The sequence below is a fragment of the Vulpes lagopus genome, chromosome 2 (assembly GCF_018345385.1).
Source record: "Vulpes lagopus strain Blue_001 chromosome 2, ASM1834538v1, whole genome shotgun sequence".
In the NCBI taxonomy this organism is placed as follows: Eukaryota; Metazoa; Chordata; class Mammalia; order Carnivora; family Canidae; genus Vulpes; species Vulpes lagopus.
The window spans coordinates 32,500-43,386 of NC_054825.1; the positions used below are offsets into that span (position 1 = coordinate 32,500).

General features: G+C 50.0%; 1 protein-coding gene across 1 annotated transcript; it reads left to right on the plus strand.

The window, feature by feature from the left end:
- The first annotated feature begins 433 nt into the window (after positions 1 to 433).
- Positions 434 to 9,157, plus strand: SYCE1 (synaptonemal complex central element protein 1). Its single transcript, XM_041744366.1, has 13 exons — positions 434 to 503; positions 4,108 to 4,170; positions 4,769 to 4,828; positions 5,140 to 5,214; positions 5,828 to 5,875; positions 6,274 to 6,328; positions 6,991 to 7,080; positions 7,309 to 7,372; positions 8,150 to 8,216; positions 8,297 to 8,420; positions 8,496 to 8,606; positions 8,757 to 8,844; positions 9,080 to 9,157. Exons 1-13 carry the CDS (start codon positions 434 to 436, stop codon positions 9,155 to 9,157), a joined length of 993 nt encoding a protein of 330 aa, XP_041600300.1.
- Positions 9,158 to 10,887: the final 1,730 nt, after the last annotated feature.

Sequence of the window (10,887 nt, forward strand, 5' to 3'; positions counted from 1 at the left end):
CGGACGCACCAACAGTCCCAACGGGCCTCCGACCTAACGGGCTTCGTCCGGGCTGGCCGCGCGCCCTGCGCTCCAAGACCGCCCGCCGCGCGCTTGGGGCTCCGGGCAAACCGCAGCCGCAACCGCTCCCGGCGGCCCCGTCGGGGTCACGACCCGGGCACCAGCCCCGGGAGCGCGGAGCTGGCCCCACAGCGGGTCCCCAAGAGCGCCGCCCTCGCGGTCACGGTCACGGAGCCCCGCTGGCCAATCAGCGGCCTGGACCACCGCGAGGCTGCACGCATGCGCACCAGCGCCCGTCCGCAGCCGTTGGGACCCGGCCCGCCGCGCTCCGAAGCTCAGTGCGCAGGCGTGCCGCGGGAAGCCCCACCCCCGGCGCGGGTTTCAGCCAATCCCTGCCGAGGCGCCACACGCCGGGCGCCGGGGAGCTGAGGCCATGGCGGGGCGGCCGGGGCCTTCGGGCGTTGAGCGGGCGGGAGCCATGGAGCGGGCCGAGAAGGCTGGAGGTAATGTGGGGGCCCGGCCACCGGGAGGGGCGGGTAGGCGGGGGCGCTGCTGAAGGAAGGTCGGGCGTCCACAGCCGTTCCCCCGGCGGCCGGCGCCTCAGGAGACCGCAGTCGCTCCGCTCTCCTCGCGGGCGTCGAGCAGCCGGGAACGCGGGGGCAGCGCGGCTCTGCTCCCGGTGCCGGCCGCCGCACCAGCCCCGCGGGCGCCCTCGCGGCTCACAGCTCGGGGGGCGGGGGGCGAGGGGCACCGGAGAGGAGGGGGAGGGGCACCGGAAGCGGCGGCCCCGCCCCCCAGCCCCGCCCCCACCCGGAGCGAGGGGCCGTGGAGGGAGCGGGGTGACACCCGGAGACGGCACCCCCGCCCCCACCCCACCCGGCCAGGACCGGCCCACACAGGGGGGCTCAGCCTGGCGGCCCTAGTGGAACCTTCAGGGTGTGGGGCGGGGCTGCCCTCGGGCGCGGACGGGGGGCGCCTCCGGGGGCCGCGGGGAGCATCCCTGAGGTGGGGCAGGTGTGTGGCGTCTTCGCGCCTCTGCCCGCCTTGGCTGCGGCTCCCCTGTGGCCTCGACGTCAGCGCGGGGAATGGGAGCCACATGTCCGCCTTCCACCGCTTCTTAGTCGGTTTGACATTATTTTGAGATAAAAGTAAAACCTGGGGGTCACACTGCACAGGCTACCTTTTGCCCTGGATGCTTTGTTCACAGGCTAACAAGCGTCGCACAACAAGGTATGACGACCCCGTGAGGGCACAGCAGTCTGCCTTCCCTTGTGAGGGCGCTGGCCATGCAGTAGAGGAAAAACCCCTGCAGCTCACTGCCTGGTCCACTGATAGTCCCTGCGAAAATGGTTGCCCAGACTAACTGTAAAAACCGTTTTGGAGTCCCCCAAATTTGTTAACTTCAAAAAAATTCAACCTTGTGTCTGATGAAAGGAAACACCCTCTTGTCCTCCAGTCCCAGCCTCCAGAGGCAATGACTGTTGAAGTTTCTTCTGTTATTCTGGCCAGACGTTACCTAAACATGGTGGGCACGAATCTGTAGACTGACTGACGGTGTTTCACTCTGGCCCTATGGGGTTCGCTCCACACCATTTTTTCCACTAGGGTCTCTTTCCCTGTTAGTACACGCAAATCTACCTGTTCAGTGGCTGTACGGCATCTTGTGGGGATAAGGCATAAGTTCTTGACTGCCGGGCATTCAAGTTGTTTCTCACTTTTGATGTAACAGGTATTGCTTCAGTGTCTTTACAGGCCTTGTGCATCCTTAACTGACTATATCTCCTACATAAATCCCTAGATAACAGAATTATGGCCCCTTCAGTTTCCACAGTCTTACCAGTATGTATGAGTTTTCCCACATCATCTCACTGGCCATTGTCAGATTTATTAATCTTTACCAATCAGATAGGTATAATATGTTATTTTCAATTCATTAATTATGATAGTTACCTCTTTTAAAATATTTAGTGACCATTTATATCATTTTTGCTTGACTGTCCTCTCCTTTTCTCCATTCTTATAGAGAAATGATTGTTTACCTTCTTTATATTGACTAGTTGCTCTTTAAAAACATATCATGAAAAAAAAAAACATATCATGGAAAAATTTAAGCATATTCAAAAGGTAAGAATAAAGTATAATTACCCCATGACCCCATCTTTCCACTTCAGTAGTTACTAGCTTTTAGCAAACCTTGTTTCTCCTTTATCCTCACCCACTCACTCCACTATTTCATTGGAGGATGACAGGCATGATAGCATGTCATCTATAAATATTTCCGTACATATCTCTAACAGTTATCCAAAATATAACCACAATAGTATTCTCATGTCTGAATAACAACTACAGTAATTCCTTAGTTTCAAATATCAAATATCCAGTCAGTTTTCTAATTTCCCTGATTGTGTCATCAATATTTTTTAAAGTGCACAGGTTTGAATCAAGATCTAAATAATGTCCATTTTCAGATTAATTTATGTTCCTTTAATCCCTTTTAGTCTGCAAGACTTTCTTTCTTCCTTATCCCTCAAAATCTGTTGAAAGAACTGAGTTGGTTTTCCTGTAAAGTTGCCAATCTGGATGTTGCTGATTGCATCCCCATGTGTCCTGTTGCCTGTATTTCCTTTGAATTAGTATTTAGACTAGTGGATTAAAAGATATTAGTCTGACTTTTTTTTTTTTGGCAAAAATAGTATATTTTTACATCAAGTGGCTCATAGTATCCAGTTATCTTTATTGTGATGTTAACGCCATTAATAGTAATTGCCTAGATCTACCAGTTCATTAAGATATTAAGAATAAGAGGCAGCCCCAGTGGCTCAGCGGTTTGGCGTCGCCTTCAGCCCCAGGTGTGATCCTGGAGACCCAGGATCGAATCCCACATCGGGCTCCCTGCGTGGGGCCTGCTTCTCCCTCTGCTTGTGTCTCTGCCTCTGTGTGTGTGTGTGTGTGTCTCTCATGAATAAATAAATAAAATATAAAAAAGAATAAGTGCCTATATTGGTTATAAACAGGTTAATATGAAATATTTTACTAAGAGGCTTCATAATAAGTGATTGTATATAGAATAGCTTTTTGTATTTTTTATTTATGTATTTTTTATGTTTAAATGAGATGTCTTAAATTTTCTTCTATTTTTTAAGATGCCTTGAATTTTCTGTTCTCAAGACTCTTTAGAACTCTCTAGTTAATTAGCCATCTGCAGTTAGAGTGATTTTTGATCCCTGTTTCTATATATATATATATTTTTATTTATTTATTTATTTTTTTTTATTGGTGTTTAATTTACCAACATACAGAAAAACACCCAGTGCTCATCCCGTCAAGTGTCCACCTCAGTGCCCGTCACCCATTCCCCTCCAACACCCGCCCTCCTCCCCTTCCACCACCCCTAGTTCGTTTCCCCGAGTTAGGAGTCTTTATGTTCTGTCTCCCTTCCTGATATTTCCCAACATTTCTTTTCCCTTCATTTATATTCCCTTTCACTATTATTCATATTCCCCAAATGAATGAGAACATACACTGTTTGTCCTTCTCCGATTGACTTATTTCACTCAGCATAATACCCTCCAGTTCCATCCACGTTGAAGCAAATGGTGGGTATTTGTCGTTTCTAATTGCTGAGTAATATTCCATTGTATACATAAACCACATCTTCTTTATCCATTCATCTTTCGATGGACACCGAGGCTCCTTCCACAGTTTGGCTATTGTGGCCATTGCTGATAGAAACATCGGGGTGCAGGTGTCCCGACGTTTCATTGCATCTGAATCTTTGTTTCTATATATACGCCTTTTTATATATACCCCTCCTTTTTTTTCTTTCATTATTACATCATGAGCTTTGAGCCAATCTTGAATATTACAGGCTGTGAAAGTTCACCCCTCCCCTTGGCCTGAGTTTTATTAAGGGGGAATCTGTGGTATGATTTCACAATTGCAGAAGGTTGACAGTGAAACAGTCTGACTCATCTCATATTCAGTGTCTACCTCAGGACAAGAGGCAGGGGCTGCCATTGTGGCTGGGGACCTGAGCTCCTTCAGTCCCACACCAAAGTTGTTGGACCCTTACTCGGGATTTTAAAGCGTTTGGTTTTGCCTCCACAGGGCAGGCCAAGTCCTCACAGAAAATTGAAGACTTGCTGGAAATGGTGAAGAAGTTGCAGAAAGGTCACATGTCTCCTGTAACTGAAGCACAGCCTGAGCTTTGGGATAAGGCAGAAATGGATTCAGTTCCAGACCCCACAATTTACAACCTTGGGAAATTAACTCATTTGTTCTCTCTTACTTTTAAAAATTAATTCTTTGAAGTAAAGATACAGCCCCATGATTCAAAATTACAGTCTGAGGGGATAGAAGGCAAAAAATGTTCCCCAAACCCTCTTGCTAGACACCCATTTGGCCCCCACTGCATTTAGTTAAATCCAGGGTTTCAGTGTAAACCTCCACCTTAGCTATACTGCTCTCTGCAGCCAAGAGCTTACCAGGCTCGTTCTAGCCATGTTCCCACCTCATGGTGGTGTCCCACCCCCACCTGGAAACTTCGCTTCCCGTGATTGGGGACCTTTAAGAGGTCTTCCCATGGCTAAAGAGCATGCCCTACTCGTTCACTCTTTAATTCCTTGCCTGTCTATTTTTCTTGGCTACAATTTCTACAACCTGACTCAGTATCTCTATTTTTTCATTGCCTCCCCTGCCCAGAATAAGTTCCTGTAGGGCTCCCAACTTCCCCTTCCTGTCATCACTCAGCTTCCTTTCCTTCCTGCAGCGGGAAGCCTAGAGCCCAGGGTTGAAGTCCTGATCAATCGGATTAACGAGGTTCAGCAAGGTGAGCTCAGGGACTAGCTACATGATTTGCAGGTTCCTTGTTGAAAAGTGACTTAAGTATTTCATAGCAGATCATTAAACCAAGGATGGGTCCATCTAAATGCAACTGCTATAGTCATATTGTCCATTAACCTGGCACTGCTGTCACCTGAGCCCCCCCAAAAAAGGCATGGGCTCTGGAAGCCTCATTTCTTGCCTTAAAATCTGCCCCCCCACCCAGATTTCCTTGAAGAGAAATGTGAAATGTCACTGTTTGCAGGGAATCGTGCAGTTGGAGGCTGCACTTATACATAGTTCTGCTTTTTGGCACAGCAAAAAAGAAAGCCAGTGAGGAGCTGGGAGAGGCCCGAACTGTTTGGGAGGCCCTGCAGAAGGAAATGGACTCACGTAAGCATACCAGGGGTTACCCAGAGGTCTCTGGTGTCAAGCCTTCCTGAACTCAACACTCTGGACATGTAGCATCCTTGCTGTGGCCAAGGGCTCCCGCCCCCTCTGCAGCATCAGGTCCTACCAGTCTCCTACTAGTAGGGTGGATAGGAGTATTCCCAGAGTACCCTCCAAGCATCCTTCCACCTCAGGGCCTGTGAGGCGGTTCAGCCCCAGATAGTACAGGTCCTTCTTGCCACCCGTCATCCTAAGCCCTTACCTTGAATGTCCCCATCTCCAGTAGAACTCCCCCAGCCATCCCATTTAAGGATAGCATCCTGTCCCCACCGGATCACATTCCCCTTAGAACTTAATGTGTTTCTTCTTAGCGCATATTCCCGGTTCATCTCTCCCCTCCGTGTGAACACACTGGCCTCCACAGTTTCCTCAGTCAGCCGTCACCAACCCTAGGGCCCTTGACTGCTTACAGGGAGTGTGGGCTCAACTCCCAAGGGTCCAGTTTTGGGGTTGGAGTAGAGCTGTCCCAAAGTGCCTGTGCAACCAGGGGCAGGTGCACTCCCTGAGGGTGCAGTGGGAGGTCTCCGATGCCTGAATGTGTTACTGTGTTTTCCAGTGAGTGGAGAGAAAGTACGCCTGAAAGAGATCTTGAACAAAAAGCAAGGTAATTGCAGCGACTCCATCCCCCTGCAGAAGCCAGTCTCTCCATAGTAGCTGAAGCCCTTTGAAACCTGAATTAGCTTGTATTCCTCCTGTGGCTTCTACCAGACTTTTAAATTTATGACAGACACACAGAGAGGCAGAGACCTAGGCAGAGGGAGAAGCAGGCTCCCTGCGGGGAGCCAGATGCAGGACTTGATCCTGGAACCCTGGGATCATGCCCTGAGCCAAAGACAGATGTTCAACCACTGAGCCACCGAGGCATCCCTCCACTAGACTTGGAGTAAATGACAAAGTCCCATCAGGTGTCCACAAGCCCACACATGATCTGACCCTATTTCCTACATCCAATCCTGATGTCTTGAAGGATTTTCACGTGGCCCTTGGCCCCTCTCCCTGCAGAGACCCTAAGAATCCTCAGGCTGCACTGCCAGGAGAAGGAGAGTGAGGCACAGAGGTAAGAGCTTCCACCTGGGCCTTGTTCTGCCCACCCCCTTGATCTGGGTGGAAAAGACAGCAGGAAAACCAGCTTTGGACCCACGGTTGCATTTTCTTCCTCTGTAAAAAAGAGAAGCTAGATGCATGTCTTCTCACCTCAGTCCCAACAGCACACAGTAAGGGTACTCTGACTCACTCAGATAATCATTCATTTGCTAGAACTACCAAATTCTTTCTGTGGTTTTATTCTATGCTTGGTACTCTTTCTAAAATAGGCTCCTTGGTTCTCTGTGCACTCATGTGTCCCCTCATTTAGGCATCTAGCCACCCAGTGTCTCTCCATCCACTTCAGTATTCGTTAATCCATATCTCCACATACCCTTGATTTAGCTCATTTCGTGACCCAGAGTCCCCAAGCCCTCGTATACCAACATTGGAATGGTGTGGGAAATTTGGAGGAGATTAGTATCTCTGTGCTTGTGCACCTGTGTCCATGTTGATCTCCCTGATTTCACAACAGTATTTCCAGGGGACACGTGCCCATGCCCCCCCATAAAGTGATCAAAGAAGGACCTCAACCTAGAAAGCAAGAACAGACCCCAAGAGGAAGCAGAAGCCCCACCCCAGCCCTCTCCTGGGGAGACATTCAGAGACTGTGAGAGCTGCCTTGCCTCTTCCCAGGAAGCATACCATGCTGCAGGAGTGCAAGGAGCGAATTTCTGCCCTGAACTCCCAGATTGAGGAAGAGAAGAATAAACAGAGGCAACTGAGGTAAAGTCCCCAAGGCCAGACAGGGTGGTGGTGGGTAATATTAGGGATGGGGCTTAGAAGAGCTGGCTGAGGTGAGGCCTGGAGCCTCAAGGTGGTGAAGGTGCTTCCCACAGAGCAGAGGATGTGGGCAACTTTTATATGGTCTATGCATGAAGACCCCTGGCTTGGGCCAAGGTGGGGAGGAATGTCTCAGCACATGGCTCCTCATCTTGTGTGGTTGGTCTGCAGGTTGGATTTTGAGGAACAGCTAGAGGATCTGATGGGCCAGCACAAGGACCTCTGGAAGTTCCATGTGAGTCACCCAAAGCCATTCCTCCCACCTTTCACATCTTCCCTGGCAGTCCCAGGCCCAAAACTCATGATCATGCTGCAGGCCTCCTTTCTCTCATCTGCCACCCCCAGCTCCTGAGCTACCATGGGTGGTCATATGTCCAAATGGCCCTTAACTCAATCCCTCGTCACCATCCTCACTGCCACCCAATGTCCTTCTCTTCACCGGGCCTGCCCATTCATCCCTTCAGGGGCCAGGAGGAACCCTGATGAACCAAGGAGAGGTAATCCATAGAGCGGATAGGAGGTGTGTCTGCAGCCATGACTGACACAGGGCACACAAGCGGGGATCCAGGCAGACCATCCTGACCACCTGGGAGTCCAGAGAGAATAAGTGTTAAGATGGAGGGGCTCAGTGAGGAGGCCACACAAAGGCAAGTGGAGCTGCAGTGCCAGGCTGGTAACTGATTCTCCAGGGAACAGTTGTGATTTGTAATATTTTCGGGATATCCTGTAAGAAATAGTTGCCTCAGACCTGATCTCAAAACTGGCAAAGTTCCTGAACATTAACCACCTCATGAGCCTCAAGTGCAGCATCACAGGTATCAGGTGAGACAGTTCCAGGTGCAGACAGTAGCCAGTACAAAGGCCCTGAAGCTGGAACATGCCTTGTGTGCCCAGAGGCCCAGAATAGTAGGAAGTGAGGCAGGTTGAATAGAGACCAGATCCAGATAGACTTCTCTGAAGGGCATGGGAAGAGGCTGGAACACATGGACAGGCCTCCTCTCTACCTACTCAGGGGCCAGAGCAGATGGCCCGGGAGATTGACACCCTGGACAGCAGCAAGGAGCACCTGCTCAAGGAAGGTGAGAGCGAGAAGGGGGAAGCCCTGATTTGCCCTGCACTGCCCTGCTGTACCCTGCCCATTGTCCCCATCTTGCTGCAGAGAAGCTTGTGGAGGCAAAGCTGGAAGATGTGAAGCATCGTCTGTGTTCCCAGTTTGGGGCTGACGGCTGCTCAACCATTGCTGAGGGGCTCTTTCTCCGCAGCCAGGAGGCTGCAGCTGCAGTGTAAGACCAAAGAGGACAGGGACAGGGAATGGGGTGGAGGGACGGAGTTTCCAGTGCTGATGGCCCCACCCTCAGGCATCTGTTTGAAGAGGAGAACAGGAAGGCCCAGGGACTCCTGGATGCTGCTACACATCACCATGAGCAGCTGCAGCAGAAGTGCCAACAACTGCAGCAGAAGAGGCAGAGGTGGGCATGGAGGCCCTGCCCCCAGTCCCCAAGAGGAAGGTGGCTGTGAGGGCACCTCTGCTCCCCTTTCAGCTCATCTCCTCATTTCTTTACACCCTCTTGTCCCTTCTCCTCCCCCTCCCCGTACTGACCCCACCCCTTTCTGTCCAGGCTTAAAGAGGAGCTGGAAAAGCTTGGCATGCAGATCCCTGTTCAAGCCCAAAGCAAACAAGAGGAAGGGGCTGGCCCAGGAGAACCTGTGAGACCTGGAATTGGGTGGCAAGGAGCATAAAAGGAGCTGGGTAGAGGAAGGCAAGGAAGGGGAATCACAGAGTCCTCAAAGATGCTCTTTGGGGAAGGGTGTTCTCATAGGGCATAACCAAGACAGAAGTACAGAGGCTGGCAGTAGTGGGGTGGGAAGGGGCACATCCCAGTAAGGCTGTGGGCACAGGGGTGCACAGAGACTTCGCTTCTCAGACCCTGACCTCCCACAGGCCAATCCCAAGCTCCTAGGAGTCATTCAGGAGAAAGACCCAGAGATGCCCACCAAGGAAGGCCCTATGCCCTCTTAGGCAAGAAGGACTCTCCCTACTCTGGAGCCTATTTAGTGCCATGAACTTCAAGAAATAAAATTACTATTTCAGTACCACTGTCTCAGCTGAGTTCGTGCAAGGGTGGTAGGGGTTGTCCAGCCCAAGACCCTTGACCCCTGAGGCTGGGTAAAGCCTTGGCCACATCTCCATTTGGCCTCAGCCAGAGTTCAACAGGAGGTACCCAGTATGTGCTTCCCTAACCTCATAGTTTCTGCTCGTTTCTAGGACTATACACCCTGTTTTGGATCTGCAGGCAGAAAGGTGCACGTTCTGCAAACCCACCCTGTGATTATTTGAATTTGTTACTGAGGCCTGGACTATACAGAACCTACAGAACCTGGAAATCCCAAACATGAGGAACAAGGTGCTTGGGATCTCAGCCAGTTCCTTACCCACAGTCCCCACCGACTAGCTGAGAAAAACATAATTGGAAGCCAAGTGTAGTTTCTGCTCTTGTGGGCACAAAATACATAACTGACATACCTGTCTATACAACACAGTATGTTAGAATTTTCCATGTCCTGGAGTCAGTCACCTGAGACTATTGTGTGCTTTTGAAGTAGGTCTCAAATAAAAAAATGTACTCCCCAAATCAACGGCAGCAAAGGTAGTCCAAGTCGGATCCTAGGCCAAAATGCAGTGACTAAAGTAGAGATCCTTCCCTTGGAAGGCTCCCACATGCCAGTAGGGAGGTAACATGGGAGGATGGAGAGAGGTCCAAGCAGGCCACCAGTGTGGAGAGCACTGTTTCCACGAAACAATGGGAAAACCTAACCTGGTGAGAAATTATTCATTCAGCCAGACCGTAAGCATCAGCCTTCCAGTTTTCTACCTGAGGTGGGGTTAATCAGACCTGTGTCATAAATGAATAGGTAATCTCAAAGCAACTCCTGCATCTCCTGGAAATTAATATTTTTCACCGCATGCCGGTGGAAACATCACCTTTAAGAACTGCATCTCAGCCAAGCCCATGATGCCCATGATTGTAGCATCAGGTTTAGATTTTTAAAACAGGACACACGATTGCTTCAACAGATGAATGAAAGGCTTTGGCAAAATCCAACACCTATTTACATAAAGAAAAATTATAAATCCAGGAATAGAAGGTAACTTCACTTATACTTGGTGGTGAAGTGTTAGAAGCATTTCAGGCGTATTTAAATACTATTCATGACATTGAAGTTCTAGACAGTGAAATAGGATCAGAGAAAAAGGACTGGAACCTTCCCCTACCCCTGCTCACAACCACATGACTATCTGCCAAAGAAGAAAGAAAATCTTCCTGCTCAGCCTTGCAATCTCCCTCCAGGCCCTTTACTTGGAAACCCAAAGATCGTGTCAGCTGGAAAAGGAGAACTGTAGCCCCATCACCACAGTGGGGCAATCAAGAGTGGGTTCCCAGCTGAGAAACACTAAAATCCATAGCTGGTGGAGTCACTTATAAGGTTAAGGTAAAGGAAGATGACCTAGAAGAGATTGTTCAAAGATTAACCTAGACAAAATACCAAGGAGCCAGGACTCACTAGGTTTGAAAATAAAACTGTTCCTCCTTCCCAGCTTCTCCAGTTAGATCAGGCTAAAGATCACTTTCAAGACAGTACCAGCAAAATGGAGCCGCAGAGTAAATCTCAGACCAAGGGTGCTGCTTTAAGACCCTTCCTTGAGACTCTTGGGACACCTGGGTGGCTCAACAGTTGAGCGTCTGCCTT

What these genes read in the sequence shown, in the direction of transcription:
- SYCE1 (XM_041744366.1), top strand. Translation starts at nt 434, where the DNA reads ATGGCGGGGCGGCCGGGGCCTTCGGGCGTTGAGCGGGCGGGAGCCATG. An exon ending in GGTGAAGAAGTTGCAGAAAG is followed by an intron (nt 4,171 to 4,768) that starts GTCACATGTCTC and finishes TCCTTCCTGCAG; the next exon opens with CGGGAAGCCTAGAGCCCAGG. An exon ending in AGGACCTCTGGAAGTTCCAT is followed by an intron (nt 7,373 to 8,149) that starts GTGAGTCACCCA and finishes CTACCTACTCAG; the next exon opens with GGGCCAGAGCAGATGGCCCG.